At 59.7% G+C, this 17,230-nt stretch overlaps 1 protein-coding gene across 1 annotated transcript in view; it reads right to left on the reverse strand.

The window, feature by feature from the left end:
* Positions 1 to 6,644: 6,644 nt before the first annotated feature.
* DSCAML1 (DS cell adhesion molecule like 1) overlaps positions 6,645 to 17,230 on the reverse strand; it is a gene marked incomplete at both ends in the record, with an annotated part of 94,714 nt that continues 84,128 nt past the window's right edge. Inside the window, 16 exons of the mRNA XM_084301639.1 lie at positions 6,645 to 7,105; positions 8,629 to 8,940; positions 9,194 to 9,388; positions 9,554 to 9,706; positions 9,971 to 10,089; positions 10,289 to 10,319; positions 10,463 to 10,618; positions 10,702 to 10,989; positions 11,147 to 11,335; positions 12,774 to 12,872; positions 12,961 to 13,124; positions 13,231 to 13,348; positions 13,550 to 13,703; positions 15,140 to 15,279; positions 16,429 to 16,584; positions 16,654 to 16,800. Of these exons, the coding sequence (XP_084157765.1) occupies positions 6,645 to 7,105; positions 8,629 to 8,940; positions 9,194 to 9,388; positions 9,554 to 9,706; positions 9,971 to 10,089; positions 10,289 to 10,319; positions 10,463 to 10,618; positions 10,702 to 10,989; positions 11,147 to 11,335; positions 12,774 to 12,872; positions 12,961 to 13,124; positions 13,231 to 13,348; positions 13,550 to 13,703; positions 15,140 to 15,279; positions 16,429 to 16,584; positions 16,654 to 16,800 (2,882 nt within the window). The remainder of the gene's footprint in view (positions 7,106 to 8,628; positions 8,941 to 9,193; positions 9,389 to 9,553; positions 9,707 to 9,970; positions 10,090 to 10,288; positions 10,320 to 10,462; positions 10,619 to 10,701; positions 10,990 to 11,146; positions 11,336 to 12,773; positions 12,873 to 12,960; positions 13,125 to 13,230; positions 13,349 to 13,549; positions 13,704 to 15,139; positions 15,280 to 16,428; positions 16,585 to 16,653; positions 16,801 to 17,230) is intronic.

Here is a 17,230-nt window from a genome sequence, read left to right on the forward strand (position 1 = left end):
TTCTTCATGGGGCTTTCAGCCAGCAGGACGGCTTTTCATGGGCTCGTATCCTGCCCTTTTCATACAGCAGTCATCCAGCCCCGTTACGATGGTTATCTCCCTCCTGAGCTTCGTGTCAAGGCTGCAAGGCGGGCGCTGTGCCGGAGGGGACCAAGGCCAGCTCAGCTGGGGCTGGAGGACAGCGGGCAGAGGGGCTCTGCCTGCTTTTCTCTCCCCATCGCTTATTCCTTCCCCTGTTTCTCTCCTTCCAGCAGCCCCGGCACCCCCCTACCCAGCCCTTCCAGCTGTGCACGTTTGCTCTTTTGGGGCTTTATTTGAAATGGTCTGGTTAAAGGCTCAGCTCGCCTGGGCTCAGCACTGCAGTGACGGCTGCCTCCGTGCCCTGCCTGGGGGCTCTCCCGTGCTGAGAGTAGCAGCGTGAGGACCTGCTGGCCGTGCAGAAATCGAGCCCAGCCTTTAGGTTTCTCCAGGTGCTTTAGGTTTCTCCAGGAGCGGCTGCGTCTCTTGGTCTCCCACCCTGCTCCTGAAGCAGTGACTGTGCAGAGAGCACAGGACAGCTCTGAGAAACCCCCAAATCTCACCTGAAATAGAGATACCTTCTGGGTGCGGGAGGGTTTGCTGTGATCCTGCTGAGAAGCAGGCCAAACAGCAGAGGTTTGCTGCGTGCCGTGGCTCTGAGGTGTGGGGGCTGTGTTCGGGTGGGGGTGTACCAGCCTGTAGGTACCTGGGGAAGAAGAGGATTTGCTTTTCCTGGAATGCCAGCACTGTACATGCTGGAGAAATTCAGCGATTAGAAGAGCAAAAGGACAGCGGGTGATTACTCTGCCGGGATGAACACGAGCCCTAAGCTCATTAAGGGGCTTGGAGCCTGCCTGCTGCAGAAGGGGACGTTTCAGTCGCCAGCTCCTCCGCCCGCTGTGCGTCCCTCCCGGAGCTCGGCCCTCCCAGGACGGTGGGAGCCCCTCGGAGCCCCTCGGAGCCCCCAGCCATGCTGGCGTCCCTGATGACAGCGCTGTTTTTTGTGGTGAGAGCATTTGGGCAGGTGAGTGCGGGCTGGCCAGGCAGCAGGTAGGATTCGGTGCTTTCAGTCTTATTTCTAGGGGTGTGTTACTCTGTGGGCAGCGCAGAATCCAGGCTCAGCTACTCCTGTGAGCCGCGGCTCCCTGCAGCACGGCTGGGGCTGTGCCACGAGCTGTGATCCCGGTGATGTGTACCCAGGAGCAGCTCTTGGAGCTCTTGGTGGTGTTTAACTGCAGCCCTTGGAGCTGCCCATCAGCTTCTCCCCCGTCCTGCTGCAAACCCTTTCTCCATGCAGCTCGGGACCAGCCTGTTCCGCGAGGAGCCCCTGCCCTACCTGGTGTACCAGCCCCTGCCCTGGCAGATCCAGTGCGTGACGCAGAGCCGCCGCACCAGCCGGGACAGCGAGGTGAGTGCTGCCTGCCTCGTCTCCTCTCCTCGGGCGGTCGGGACAGACGGCTCGTCTGCTGGCCATCCCAGAGCTTGGTTAAAGTCATCCTGCCAGCAGTTGTCGCAAATCTGGTTTTTGATACAAAGCTCTTCGCTGATTCTCCTTGGAGGACTTCTTACAAATGCAAATTAATTAATCAGAGCTCTGTAATGCTCTTTAAGGGAACAACAGTAAGTATTTTCAAGGTTCCCAAGGGGAATGGGTAGGAGAAAGCTCGGTGGAGCTCGCCCTGTCCCTTGCAGCTGGCCTGGCAGGGGCTGCTCCCTGCCTCTGCCTGGAGCTGACTGTGTTTCTGTCCTCTACCTTTGCAGAAAGGCAGGAGCTCTCGCCATAACAGCATCTACTCGATTTCTGGAGAGAAAGGTGAGTGTGGGGCAGGCGGGGAGGCAGGCACGGCTAAGCAGAGGGGGAAACTGGGTGAGACTGGGGATCATGGCACAACAGGCACTGCAGTACCTAGGCCCTTTTTCCAGAAGATCCGTCCCCGTGACATTATTAGGGGGTATTTGGGAAGTCAGCTTTGTGTGAGGGAAGTCACCCCCTTTCCCCCTGCCCCCTTTATTTATTTTTTTCCTTCTTTTCACTTCCCATGGCTGCACCTCTGGCTTGCTGGCAGGCTGTACTTTCATCCAGTTCCCCTCCCCGAGGACACCCCCAAGAGGGTGCCTGAGCACTTCTCCTCAGCCCGGCAAAACCACCCTGAGCTCGTCCCTTTCCCTCCTCTCTGCTCTTCTTCCTAAGCCTGACAGCTCTGCTGAAGTCAAGTGCTCGGCAAATAGGCTTTGTCCCCTTCTATTCTCAGAGCGACTCGGCCACTAATCGGATAAGGGCCGCGACGCCTGGCAGCACCGGGCTGGGCAGGGTGCTGCGGGCAGGGTGCTGAGCAGCTGGAGGCCTCGTGGGGCTCTCTCCTTCGCAATTAACCAGCAGCCCTGAGGGACCTGCCCGCTGCTCCGGGGGGTTTTGCTGCCCCACGAGGAGGGGAAGGTCCCCGGGGCTTTCTGGGCTGGGCACTGGGGTCTTATTGATGGGCCCTGCCAGTGCTGAGCCCTGCCGAGCTCCTTCACAGGGCATTTCTCACGGAGCTGTCAGCAGCCCGCACAGCTGGGGGCTTGTTTCTGGAAACACGGAGCAGTAAATGCCCCCAGTGGCTCCCCAGCCTCTGGCATTTGATTTTTGCAGCGGGCAGGATTTACGGCTGACAATGCGCCTTGTTAAGCCGGGCAGGAGGGAGCTGATTCCCAGTGTGGACTTTTTTTTATGTATCTTTTTACTTTGCAATTTCTTTTAGGATGTGAATAAAAATGGGTTCAGGTGACATTGGTGAGTTTATACAGCAGCATCTGGCATCAGGATTCCTGATCGCTGCTCGGGGGGTGCTTAGCGGTGACACACTTGGTTAAAAGAGCACTGCTGAGTGGCTTTGATTCAGTTCCTGTTGAATTTCACAATACTTCCCTAATGCCACATTAAGCATGGAGTGGGGAGGGCTCCCATTTATCAGCGTGAGAGCTTTATTGCCGTACAGTGCCGGGCTTTTTTTCTAATCTTATTTGTGCGTGTGAAAGTAAGTGAGTATCATACGTGGTGATTAAACGTGGGGAAGCTGAGGTCTTCGGGGAGTAAAGCTGTGTAAATAGAGGGCTTAGTGCTGCCAGGGAGGCTGGGCTTCGCTTCCCTGCTCCATCTCCCTCTGCTCTCCGGGAGCTGGCGGAGTCGTGGCTTTGTGCTGCCTCTGGAAGCTGGGGCCGGGCCCTGTTGGTGGGAGCAGGAGGTGTTCGGGGCCACCAGCACCGCCTGAGCTCGCCCTGACGCTCGGTTCTCATCCCAGGCAACGTCACCCCTGACGCCAGCAGCGAGGGCAGGTTCTTCAGCGACCCTTCAGAGAAGGCGGCCGTCACCATCCAGACCCACTTCAGGAGGTACCAGCAGCAGAAGCAGGAGAAGAAGTAGCTGCCTTGCCCACGCCCTGCACCATCCCTCCTCTTGTCTGTTGTGTTCCCCAGCCAGATTTGTGACTGTGAACCCGCTAGGTAGCTCTTGGTGCATGCACAGCTGTAGGTGCTCTGCTGTTGGCTGCGGGTCGGTGGGGTCCTGGTGGCTCCTTCCTTCCCCAAATAGCACTGCCCCATAGCCAGGGACCAGCAGCTCTGGCACTTGCAGGCCTTTCCCTGGTGGCAGGCCCTGGGGCTGCCCAGCTGAGAGCTGTTGTGCCCAGCCAGCTGCCCAGCTGGGGCTCGTTGTGCTCACAACAGCTCCACTTTGCAGCTGGAGCTGGGGTTAGAACATCAGCTTTCTTCCCTGACCCAACACGGTGCCTACGAGCTGGCTGGGAACGGGGTGCCACCAGGTAAGGGGAGCAGGAGGTGTGCCACGTGCTGGGTGTGAGCTGATTTTTGCTTTTCTCGGGCAGCACTGGGTGTCCTGGCTTTGGAATGAGAGGGAGACTGTTTTTTTAGCAGCTATTTTTGAGTACCGGCTTCCATAGTGTGCAGAGCTCTCGAGAAAGAGGCAAAAATAAAAACAGAGATAGGAGGAGCAGGACTGGGCCACCGGGGATTGTTTGGGGGGGTGGTGAGGACACCGAGTGTGCTGTGGTACACGCAGGAGGTGCTCAGAAGGTAGGGTTGGCTGCCCATCTCCTGCTGAAGGCAAGGTTTGGCGAGCACGGCTCGAAGCAGCTCTGTTCCCCAGCTCCTGGCTCAGTGCTGCACAAAGCTTTGGCACGTCCCAGGGCATTGCAAAGCGCAGCGGGTTCGCGGGGAGCAGGGGGCGTGCAGGGGGGTCGTGCTGGGCACCTGCAGGGAGTTTGGGTTCTGGTAATGAGCAACACAAAGCCACGGTCTGTAACTGCTGGGGAAGGTGAAGCTGAGAATTCTTGTGAAGATGTAGAGGAAAATCTGTGCTAGCCGATTACAATAAAGACACGTTAATCTGTTGTTCTTTTTATCTTGCTAATCCACTTACTCTCACAGCTGAGAGCACACTTGCCTTTTCTTGCCTCTTCTATTTAAAGTCTGGGCTTGGCGTTGCAGAGGTGCTGCTTGGTTGCCTCGCTGTAACGCGGCTCTGGGATGGGGGGGAAGGCTTGGCTCCACGTGAAGTCTGCACCAGGAGAGGGGTTGGAAGTTGAACGTGCACTTGAACTATTCTTGCAGCCTTAGAAATGTGCTGGTTTGCTTGTCAGCACTTCCCCTGATGGTGGGCAGAGCCAGGAGGGGCAGGGCTGTCAGCTGAGAGCTTTTTGGGAACCTACAGATGAAGGAAAGGCCGAGTCACCGCTGAGTGCTCGCTGCATGTCTGCTAGCCTCTGGCTCCCTGGTACTGTCCCTTGATGACACCTTGCAGCAAGCCAAATAAACTCTTTGAGATCCTAAGAGACCGTGTCAGAGCCGCATAACACGATCTGCAGCATTAAATTGCCCTGCTCACATTGTGTGTACAAACCCTGGCCAAAATCCATGCCCTCCTTGCATGCTAACTTGGAAAATTGCCTTTTTTTTTTTTTCTGTCTCCAAAAACCTGTTAAAATTGAATAAGAATGTGCAGAAGTAAATCCTATTCACAACAGATCTTGGGATTAATATTAAAAAATAAAAGAGGTTCTGCAGAAGGCTCCTACCCCCATTTTGTGCATGGAGTGTTACCGGAATAAGCACCAAAACTGCTGAGAATGGGCACAAGAACTGGTCCTAACAGCTCATTTTCTGGGCCCCCCAAGAGGAAGCAGCTGCCCGGTTACTGCCAAGTTTCAGCTTCCCTGGGTTTAAGGAGTTGTTTGACTCTGACAACCAAGGGGCACGGCAGGGGCCGCTGAGCGGTGCAGCGACACCAGCAGGGGCTGGGACTGCCATCTGGGAGCTGAGATGGAAGCTCACGGCACCAGCAAGGCCGGTCACACAGCACAGGTCTGCGCTCACTTAAAATCAAAGTCGAGTGGAGGTACAAAGTTAAATCTGTAGCACTTCAAAGAAGCGGTGTTTACCAGTTATAATCAAGTGGTTTTGTGCTTTTTTTTTTTTTTTTTAAAGGTAGGGTGAAAGAGAAAAAGGTGAGTTAAGGTGGAACCAAGTTCCTCTGTTCGCTGTAAGGAAGAAATGAGAAATGGGACCAGAGCGGAACAAGCATGGAGAAGCGCACAGTTGGTTAAAGTACTGCCTGAGAAATCAGAGGCACCAAGGAAACAAAGGCAGGGAGCCGATTAGCCTTAGAATAGTAGAACCTCCCCAGGATGGCGAGGTTTTGGTTTGGGGAAGCCTGTTGATCAGCCTGCTGCTGTTTTTGCCCTCTCGGGCAGCAGGGCGAGCAGGGGGAGGCTGCCAGCCCGGCGGGTGGTGGTGCTGATGTGCTCCTTGCCTCGGCTCCGGCTGCTCTCATCCTTGCAGGTGCTGGGGCAGGGTGTGGTGCTGTGCTGTGCTGTGCTGTGCTCAGCTGCTCCGAGCTGGTGCAGCCGGGCTGTGGGGCACCGTGCTCCACGTCCCCACGAGCTGTGGCCTCGAGGGAGCCGGGCAGGATCGTGCTGGGTTGTGCTGCCACGCGCCCTGACCTGGCGCAGCGCTGTGCTCTGCTGCACGTCGATGCTGCACGAGGGGCTCTTGGCTTTGCTTCTTGCCTCGCTGTGCTGCGATGGGCTCACCACGGTGTGCTGCATCCACGTGCGTGCTGTGGTGGGCTGCTCGCTGTCCCCTTCCCTCCCGCGCTGTCCTGTCCCTAGCCCTGTGCCACCAAGCGCTCCTCCGGCCACTTAAGAAACACCCAGATATAAACATAACCTTTATTGCACACAGCGCTGTTTTTTTTTTCATAGAAAAAGGTATTAACACATAAGCATTTGCAAATTGAAGCAACTCCTGCTGTTTTCAGAACAGTAAAATAGCATGCAATCTTTGAGACGTTCCTTTGTCAAAACCACCGACGAGATCAGGGAAAAAAAGTCGCTGAGTCTTTCCTTGTGCCCCTTTCAAAATGATGTGAAATATATATATATGTTTACATATATATTATATTTTTTTTCTTAATCTGTAACATCAAATTCTTTGTGCCCTGGTTTCTTTTTCTGTTTGGAGAAGAAGAAAATAGTTTCATTTATACAAAAGAGTTCCTTATGTACAAGTCCGTGACTTAAATAGAAATAGCGCCGGGGAGGAGCTGAGTCCGTGGCGGTGCCCGCGCGGCCCTACACCAGCGTGTAGGACTTGGAGTAGGCGCCAGCCCCCTGTTTCTGAGACCTGCCCACGCCCGACGTGCTCATTTCTAGCAGCGAGTCCCGCGAGCCCCCCACTTTGGAGTGCGTGGGTGCGCGCGGCTCGGCGGGGGCGGCGGCGGCGGCCGCGGGGGGCTCGGCGGCGGTGGCGGCGGTGGGCGCGGCGGCGGCGGCGGTGGGCGCAGCGGTGGCCCCGGCCGAGGTGGGCATGGGGAGAGTCCTCTGAGGTAAGGTGGTGGCGGAGGTGGGGGGCGGCAGCCCCGGGGGCTTGGTGCCGGGCTCCAGCGTCAGGTGCCGGGCGGGCGGGTGGTAGCCCCGGGCCAGGTTGCGGATGGAGGCTTCGCGGGGAGGCACCACCGGGCACGGCTCGTGGGCGTCGGGCTTGCGGAAGAAGGCCTCCGACTTGACGTAGAGCGGGAGGTTGCAGTAGTCGCCTGCAAGAGGAAAGGGGGGTGAGGGCGAGGTCCTGAGCAGGGACAGAACTAAGGCTGCTGAAGGGCTGGGACCGTGCCGTGGTGACAGCACGGTGCGCGCTGTGCTACGGCTGGGGCACTGCGCCTGTCGGGTTTCACTACAGGCATGGTAGTAATGAAAAAGGGACAACACTAATAATTATCACGGTGTAATAGTGCATTTTTCAATGCCGTGTATTGGAAGGTCCCTTCCAGCCCCTAACGTTCTGCAATGTTTCTGTGGTGATACCGTATCAAATGTGCTCAGTGCTCCGTAATGCGTCCTGCCCGGTGCCTTGTCCCAGACAAGGACTCGTGCCACCACCTCTGTGCCACCACCTCGGACGCCTGGCAGGTGCTGAGCTCATCCAACAGCAAAATGCCAGATTTGGTGGGTTCAGCCATGGGACAAGCATCTGTGGCTCAGCCCCCTGTGTCACCGCCTGGCTGTGTTTCTTCAGTGTGTATGGTCAGCTGGGAAACATCTGGCTGCAGCTGTGCAGCATCTGGAAACATCTGGGCACATCTGCTGGCGGCACAGCTGCCAGAAACATCTGGCTACCGCTCGACATGGATTTGCCCATGCAGCGGTTGTACGGCTTGCAAACATCTGGCCACATCTGGAACCAAAGCCCAGTGGTGGCAGACACCTGGTCACCTCTGTCCCACCTGCACCACCCGGCCATGTTTCACCAGGGCTGTTGGAAGCTGGCAGAATCTGTCCCGATCTCATAGATTTGGAACGATCGTGACAGATTCTGCTAGATTTAACATAGGAGGAAATATTTGCCATCAAGCATCAGATCTGGCGGATTCCACTACGCTCTGTTAACGTCTCAGATAATCTGCTGCAAGCTTTGAAACATCCCCGTTAGAATCTCCTGGAATCGGGCAGAGGGAGCATGCAGCAGACTTAGTCAGAACCTATTACTCCGTTAGGTTGCAAGAGGTTCGGACACGGTCTGTCAGAATCTAATCTATTTGTTTCATAATCTGACAGAGCCACTTAAAAGCTCGTAGGATCTGTCAGGATCTATTAAAACCTATTAGACTGCAAGAGATTCTGACAGATTCTAAAGGATTTCTATAGATCCAAGGGTCCGACAGATTGTAATAAAACAGTTTTGCAGAGTTGATTAAAATACAGGAGGGTTTAAGAACTCCTGATATCCCATTGGGTCCTGTCTCAAGCTCCGAATATTCTGCTGGGTTCTACCAGAATCTCTTACACCCTCCTGGCATGCACCAGAAGCTGACAGGGCGTATTAATGTCAATTAGAGGCTGACACAACCCAACAGAGTCTGACATGAGCGTGCTACAATATACGGAGAATTTGGATTTTCGTATAAATAAACGCGCAGAAACCACAACAGTAAAACCTGGTTACTGCGCAGGGAGGGAAAAAAGGATCCAAAAAAAGGATTCCTTCCCCATCTCCTCTCCCTGTCCCTTTGCAGGAACCACCTGGTGGTAGCTTTGTGCTTGTGCCCGATGTGCTACGTACTCTTGCTGGCGCGGTGCGGGATGGGCACGGCCACGCTCTTGCCCCGCTCGCTGTCCTGGGGCTTGGGCGGGGAGGCGGTGAAGCGGCAGATGCCGGGCTCCGAGGGGGTGCTCATGGAGGTCATGCTGTCAGCGTTGTCGGTGGTGCCCGTGGTCATCTGGTCAGAGGAGCTGTCGGAGATGAAGCACTCGGTGATCTCGAACTTGGCGTGCTGCAGCTGCTCCTCCAGCTTGGCGTGCTCGTAGGCGCGCGCCAGCTCCTCGTAGGTGGACGAGGCGCTCTCCGTCGACACCATGCTGTTCCGGCCCTTGTCTGCGGAGGGAGGACGCATCAGGCACCTGCCTGCTCCGGGGCTGATGCTGCCTGCCCTGCTCTGCTTTGGGGAACGCGTCCCAGCTGTGGCGCACGCAGCCAGCCCTCCCCAGCACCCCCTTGGGGCTCAGGAGCCTCCGGCGAGGACAGAGAGATGGCAGCAGGGCCCTGCCTCCCCCGGGCTGGGCACAGCCCCACTGCAGGGCGTATTAGTTCCCCTAATAGCATGTCCTGACCCTGCAGTGCCTCGTACCCGTGTCCTGGGAGAGGCTGGCGCTGTAGCTGTCACTCTCGGTGACGGTGATGCCGTGCTGCGAGCCCACCGTCCGCCAGTCCGAGGTGAGGGTGCGCGCCGGCGTGGACGCCTGGCACTTGGTGAGGGTCCACTGGCTGGAGTAGCGGTTGCGGGTGCTGTGCGCGGACTTGACGCTCTTCCTGGACACGGGGTCTAGAAAATGATGGTGGGGGCACGTTGGCTCGGTCAGAGCCACCTCGCTGCAGCGCTCCCTGCTCCCTCTGCATCGCCTGCGGCTGCTTTTGGCCACGGCAGCACCCGGGGGGTGCCCAGCTCTGTCTCCCCCAGTGCCCCCAGTGCCCCCAGCCCAGCACTTACTGGTGCCCGGGCGTATGTCCGACATGTCGATGAGTGGCCCCGTGTTCTGGATCAGGGCAGGGTGGTGCAGGGACACGCCTGTGCAGAAGCTCTGCGGGTTTACGGCTTGGCTGAACTCGGTGTCTGTCACCGGGATCGTGGCTTTGTCGTCTCCTGCGGGAAGCAGCAGTGGCTCAGAGCCCTTTCCGTAGCGAGGTGTTTGTCGTAGCTCCCTGCCAGCCCCTTCCCAGCTCACACAAGGCATTCCCCAGCTGCTGAGGGGCATCTTTTGGGCCCCAGAGCCTCCCCAGACCTGCCCCCAGACCCACGGGGCCGTGCCAAGGGGACAGTGCAGGGATGGGGCAGGCTGTGCCCACCCCCAGCTCTCATCCCTCCGCAGCCAGGTGCTGCTGAGGGCAGGGAGGGCAGGGAGCTTACCCAGCTGCTTGATGCCCTCCTTGTCCTCAATGAGCAGCTGCACGCGGGGGATGTCGATGTGCAGGCGGGGGCCCTGCGGGGGGCCCTTCACCGGCGTGTCGAAGCTGCGGTTGTTCTTGCTGCGAGGTAAGAGGGGACGCAGACCCGGCGATTACTGGGGAGAGCCCCTGTGGCTCGAGCCTGGCACGGGCTCAGCGGCTCTTCCCCAGCCCCTGCACCCCTCCGGCCCCCCCCAGCGCCCTGCGAGCAGCCAGCTGGGCTCCCAGCGGGGCTTTACGCACAGCCCAGGGCTGCCAACAGGCTGTGAACGGGACCCACCTGATCAGCATTTCTGCCAGGCTCTTGGCATCTGTGGGGAAGGGAAAAAAAAAAAAAGGAGGGTTGGGAAAAAAGGGAGCTTTTTGAGACCTCAGCTGTAACACGTTGGTATAGATGTACACAGGTCTGGGGCCCCGTCCTGTGGGCAGTGCCCCCGAGCTCGGTGCCCCTCACCTCGCAGCCGCTTCAGCCGCTTCTCCTTCCTCTTCTTGCGGATGATGAAGAGCAGGGCCACCCCCAGCGTGGCCAGGATGACAGGACAGGCGATGGTGAAGAGCTTCTTCACATCGTCTCCCTCTCCTTGGGCCGACTTGATGGGCGGGATGGTGCCTGGAACGGAGGCGGGTGGGCAGCCAGCACTCCTGGCGTGTCCCCCCCGGGCAGCACGGCCCCCGGCCCGGCCCCCCACTCACTGCCATCGTAATCCAGCGTGGCGAACTGCGTGCTCTCGTTGCCGCAGCCGGCGCTGTTGCAGGCCTTCATGCGCAGCTCGTACCAGGTGGCCTCGCGCAGCTCGGTCAGGAAGAGCTCCCCGGAGCTGTTGGTGCGCAGGCTCTGCCAGCCCCAGTTGCCCTTGGGCCGGTACTCCAGGACGATGGCGGTGATGGGGCAGCCCCCGCTGCTCCAGCCCTGCAGGTTCAGCCTGGCGTGCGTGGAGTTGATGTGGGTGAAGAGGTGCTGGTCCTTGCTGAAGGAGGGTTCTGCGGGAGAGGAGCCATCAGCGTGCCGACGAGGAGACGAGGGGGCGGCATCCCCCTTCTGCCGGCACCCCCGTCCCCTGCTTTTTACACCAGGACAAAAATATAAAGCCAAAAACTGCAGAGGAAGAAGCAGAGCAGAAGCAGAAGCAGAGCTCACCCCTGCCGTGGGTCTTGGCCTCGATGATCTCGCTGATGCGGCCAGCCCCCACGCTGTTCTTGGCCGCCAGCTTCACCTTGTACCAGGTGCCGCACTTGAGGCTCTCCAGCTTGAAGGAGCGCTCCGAGGAGCTGATGAAGACGTCCTTCCACTCCTCGCTGTTGTCCACCGAGTACTGGAGCACGAAGCCTGGGGGGGAACAATGGGGATGGTGCCTGCAGCCACGGCTTGGGCACAGCACCGAGCTCCTGCAGTGCCTGCACCCTCCCCGGGGAGCCCCATCCCCGTCCCCATCCCTGTCCCCATCCCCGTCCCCAGGTTGGGGGCAGCTCCTCTGCCCGGTGCAAGGGGCTGCAGGGAGCAGCTCGTGCTCTGTGCCCGTACCCAGCACCGCCAGCACGGCACCAATTACTTGTTTGTGCACGGGCGCACGGGGAGTGCAAACCGTGATTGATTGGTGCGAGGCTATAAAGGGAAAGGCAGAATTAACTAGCTCCCTTGGGAAGCTGCTAGGAAGTTGCTTCTGTCATCGAACGCCGCCTCCCTCCACATGATTAAGAGTATTAGGAAGCACACCCTGGCCTAGATGAACAAACCTGTTACGCTGCCGGCAACGAGACGCCTGGTAGCGGCTCTCCGGGCTTTCCCAGGGAGAGGCAGACGTGTGTGCAGGGCAGCTGGGACACGGTGCCGCAGTGCCCAGCACGCCAGCACGGCACAGACGCGCTCACCCGGCGCTGGGTGCGTGCCTGGCACCGGCATTGGGCATGGGGACACCCGCGGAGCCAGGACGCGGATGCCCTGCAGCAGGCACGTACCGGGCCCGACCCTGTTGCTGTGGGAACCACGGCTTCGACTGCTCTGACCTTTTTGGCTATGCAAAAAATCCCCAAATTCCGTGCTGCATCACCGAATTTGGCCATTTTTGCGTTTTTTTTTTTCTTTGCTGGTTCTCCAGCAAAAATAGCAGGCAGGAGCAGGCTTTGTGCCGCCGTGTGTGCGTCAGGAGCCAAACCCAGTGTTGAGCACTGCTCCGGGGCCTCTCTGCACCTGCCTGAGCTCAGGCACCCTGTGAGCACAGGACGGGTGTACCTGGGGCTGCCCCAAGGGCTCCGTGCCCCCACTCACATTTTCCCAGCCCCGCGGACGCCCACCCAGGCACCCCGCAGCACCCGGCACCCCCGGTGCCTGCCACCTGGTATTTATTTGTTTAGTAGATGCAGCATGTTTTTAATATTTCTAATCCAATTATAACCAAATTTATCAACAGAGTCCGTTGGAGTGAAAGGCTGCTGGCTGGGGAGATTTGCTTGTAATTACTTTCATGCTTTTAATTAATTGTAAGCGAGGTCTCCTTCCCCTCTCCCTGCTCCCCCCTCGGTGTGCAGCTGTTTCAAAGTATAATTCATTAGATGAATCAGAGCAGAAAGGAGGCTCTGCAAAGCAGGGATGGTCCTGGAGCCCTCCTGAAGCCCCCAGCCTCCCAGGGACGGCAGACACTGGGCACAAATCCTGCTCTGGAGGGTTCGGATCCACCCCAGTGCTGGGAGCCACGGAGCCACCACTGGGGCTGGCCCTGGCCACCAGCATCTGATTAATTAGTGATGTGCCCTTCGTTATTACCTACCTCGGATGGAGCTGCCCCCGTTGTCCCCAGGGATCCAGGCCAGCGTGATGGACGAGGCCGAGGTCTTGGACACGGTCAGGCGCGGCTGGTCCGGGGGCACTGGGGACAGCGCAAGCACCCGTGAGCACCTGCTCCAAATCTTCTCCCCCCGCCGCAGCCGGCGCCGCGCCCCGCCGGCGCCCCTCACCTTGCACCAGCAGGTTGATGATGATGGTGTCGAAGCCCCAGGTGTTGGTGGCGGTGCAGGTGTAGTAGCCGGAGTCCTCGGCCTTCACCGAGCGCAGCACCAGCGTGCCGTTCGCCTGGATCAGCCGGTGGCCGTCCACCGTCACGGGGATGGCGGAGTCCTCGCTGCCGGGAGGGGACAGTGCGTGTCACCCCGGCACGGGACGGGCACGGGGCACCCGGCACCGCTCCCTGTCCCGCGCCGTGCCGGGGGCTGCCCGGCACTCGGTACCTGTCCTTGGTCCACTTGATGGCGGGGACGGGCTCCCCCACCGAATTGCAGGGCAGCCTCACGTCCTTCATCCAGGGGGTGGTGACTGTGCCTCCGAACGAGATGATTTTGGCCGGGGCTGGGGGGCAAGGAGGAGCTCAGCCTGGCGGACCCCGGGCTTGTACCGAGAGCTCAGCCCCAAAGCACTGCTGGGGCAGGGGACACCCGGGGACAAGCCTCTGCGTGGGGCCAGGACGCTCGTCCCCACAGCGAGCCGGTGACCCCAGCGTGTCCCCTTTGCCAGGCACAGCCTCTTGTAGGGTCCCCGTCCCCCCCGTACCTTTCCCGGCAGGCTCGATGGTGACCTTCTCGCTGATGTTGCCGCGGCCGGCGGAGGTGACGGCGGCCACCCAGAGCATGTACTGCTGCCCGCGGTTCAGGTGGGCGATGCGGTAGAAGAGCTGGTCGGGGCTGGTCTCGTACTCGCTGGGGGCCTGCGAGGGGGGCAGGAGGGGGCACAGCCGCTGTTAGAGCCTCGGCTGCATCGCCCTCAGCACAGCCAGCCCGGGGAAAACTGCCTGAGCAGCTCCCAGGCTGTCAGCGGGGAAAAGCTGTTCATGGGCCGGCTGCCGGCACCCCAGCATCCCCACGGCACTGGTACCAGCACAGCCCCACCACCAGCAGGCTAAGCCCTCGCTCCCATCGCCTGGCAGAGGGCAAAGGGGGTCCCCGGGCACCCTGCCCCCCACCCGGCTCTCCTGCAGGTGCTGGGCTTTGCTCCCCAGGAGCCGTTTGGCCCCGCTCGGCGTTCCTCAATGCCCGTGCAAGCCGGCTGGTGTCGTCATTTCTCCAGGGAGCCCAGGCCGGAGCGCGAGGAGCAGATGGCTGCAGCACCGTGGTTTGTTCCAGGGACGTGAGGCTGCCCCGGGCTGCAGCGGGGCATGGGGCAGGCCCCAGCCAGGCAGACAAACCCCTCTGCAGGGGGGACAGCGGTGAGGTGGTCCCCAAAATCCCCCAGGGGGTTGTCTCAGCATCACCCGCAGCCAACACAGCGACTGTCCCGGCCCTGTGGGGGTTCCCCTGGCACGGGCTGGCTCCCAGCCCCATGACGAGGTGGTGCATAAACCCTGCCGGTCTGCATTGCATCGGGGCCACATCTCCCTGCCCAAACCACGCCACGGGGGGAAGAAGCACCCCGAGAGCCCCGTCCTGCTGTCCCGGGCCTGTTGGCATGAGGCAGGGGGACAGGGGCTGGACCCCAAAGGAGCTGCTGCTCGGGGTGCGTGGATGTGTTCCCTCTGCGTGCAAACACGGCCGCACGCAGGCAGCCGCGCACCCTTGTGGGGCCCGTGGATGTAAACGTACCCCACAAGCAGACACCTATATGAATATTGTATAGTATACATAATTTTTTTTAGCCAAATGACAGTTTTGACAAGATGCCAAGAAAACAATATCGGATCCCAGCGGTTTTACCAGTTGCTTTGATGAAAAGATTATGTTGCCCTGGAAACCAGAGGCTCAGATAGTGAAATGAGTTTGAGAAGGAGCTTTTGATAAGCACCAGTCTGCAGACCTCCCATCAACCTCTCCCTCGCGAAGGAGGGATGGGACCAGGTTTAATTTCTATTTTATTTTTGGTCAGCTGCTTGCACGTTTCCCCTTCTGGAGTGAGTGAGGAGTGGGGGAAATGCTGGCAGGAGGTGAGAGAGAGTTGATGGGACTAACAGAGCACCCGCGGGGGCCTTTTCCCAGACCCCCCTGAGCTGCCACAGGCTGGAGGCACGGCCCCACCTGCACCATCCCCCTTGCAGCAGCTGGGGCAGGTCCCTGCAATCCTATTCCTGCCTCCTGCCAGGAGCCCCACGTTTGCCCAGGACACCAGAGCACGACCCCAGCCCCGTCCCCATCCCCATCCCTGTGCCCTCACCGGCTGCCCCGAGCCGGGGCTGGAGCAGAAGATGGTGTACTTGCGGATGATGCCGTTGGGTTTGGCCGGGGGCAGCCAGGAGACCACCACGCTGCTGGCTGAGGATGGCACGGCCTTGATGCCAGCCGGGGGACCTGGAACTGAAGGAGCAAAGCTGGGGCCACAGGAGGGACCCGGGGGCCCCTTGCAACCCCCCTGCCTGCAGGACAACGCGGCCGGTCCTGGGTCAGGGCCACCTCTCCACGGGTGGCTCTGGCCCCCTGCCCACGTGAAGGCTGTTGGGTTAATTGCAGCCCGGGTTTAGAAGCAGTGATTGGCTTCTGGTGTCTGGCTCCTTAATCCGCTAAGTGCCCGGCCTCAGCCTTCCCCTGCCCAGCTGCGCTGCCCCAGCAGCTGCTGCTTCCCCAGGCGGCTCCTGGGCAGGGGCTGCTCTGCTATGGAGATAATGGCATTAAAGTAGGGCAGGCAGGGGTGTAAATATTTAAATATCTGCACTTAAGGAAAAGAAAAAAAAAAATAAAAAGGGAAATGTCATGCCATGGCTGTGCACCAGGGTTTCCCTGCACACCCACAGCCGTTCCTGCGCGCCCCTCGCCAGCACCCACCTGCGGGCACACCCGGCCCTCTGCAGGCTCGCTGGCCCTTTGGCGCCTTGTGCCCGGATTACAGCGAGCCTATCGGCCTAATCAGCCCCACAACATATGTCTGCCCGCAGAACCTCTGGCAGATTGCAGCCTGCGGTGGTCAAAAGACAGAGCAAGGGCCCTGGCAGCGCGTCCGAGCCATAAACCCACTGCCCACTGAGCGGGGCGCGCACGCACCAGCCCTGGAGGCAGCACCCACGGTGCTGGGGGCTGGGGCTGGGGGGCTGCAAGGGGCAGCGGCGGGTGCAGGAGCTGCCGGGGGACACCTTGGGCTGGGGGCAGTGGCAGCAGCTCTGCCGAGCATGGGATGAGCCTTGGGGTCAGGCATTTTGCACAGCCAGCAGGAAGAAAAGGATGGAGGAGCCTGGCTCCAGGGGCTGCAGAGCTCTTCTCTTTATTCCTAGCCAGTGGCTCCTACAGCTTGATATTCTCCCATCTAATTAACACATAAAGCTCTGGTTCATCAGGCAGGGAACAGGGGGGTGCACGTGCACACCCGCCTGCCCCAGGCACAGCAGCTGTGCCACCTCCCTGCGTGCCAGGGATTTTTGGGGAGCCGTGCAGCCCCGGATCCCACTGCAGCACCCCAGCTGCGATCCCATTCCCGGGATCCCGGGGGAAAGCCCCAGGGGCAGTGCCACTCACTGTCCTCCTTGGTCTGGATGTAGAGCACGCTGCTGCGGACCCCGTCGCCGGCCTGGGTGTACGCCAGCACCTGCACGCTGTAGTTGGTGAACTTCTCCATGCCCCGCAGCTCCACTCGCTCCCGCGTGGTCGTGATGTTCTGCATCTCGCCCCACTCTGCGGGGACAGCGCCCGTCAGCCCCGCACCGCCACCCCCCGCGTGCCCCATGCCCCGGGGGCACTCACCTCCGTCCATGTAGAGGGACCAGAAGATGACCCGGTAGCCCTTGAGCACGCCGTTGAGGGTGCTGCGCGGGGGCTCCGACCAGGAGATGACGGCCACGTCCGACGTGATGGAGATGGCCCGCACGTTCTCGGGGGGCTGGCTGGGGACTGAGGAGGGGGCGGTCAGCAGGAGGATGATGCCAGCACCTCTCCCTTGTGCTCACCTCCAGGAGCTTTGCCCCGTGTCCAAGCCACCCCGTATACACCCACCAGGCTCCCCAGCACCTTGGCTCTCCATGGGACCCCTGGCCCCAGCCCTATTGCCCTTCTCCCCAAGCCCCTAGCACGGATCCTGCCTCCAACAGGCACCTTGCTCCTTCCAGACCCGTGCAGCCACTGGGACCCCAGGGACTGGGGCTACTGGGACACGCTGCACTTCCCAGCAAGGGGCGAGCGGGAGAGCTGGCTGGATGCGAGGTAATTAGCTCCCATTGCCCCATAAGAGGTAACTCTAATTTTTATGAGCGTTTAAATGATAATGCATCACCGTAACGATCCTCTTTGAAAATGATTATTGTTTCATATTACTTAGGTGTAA

Source organism: Netta rufina (assembly GCF_964035555.1).
Source record: "Netta rufina genome assembly, chromosome: 25".
In the NCBI taxonomy this organism is placed as follows: domain Eukaryota; kingdom Metazoa; phylum Chordata; class Aves; order Anseriformes; family Anatidae; genus Netta; species Netta rufina.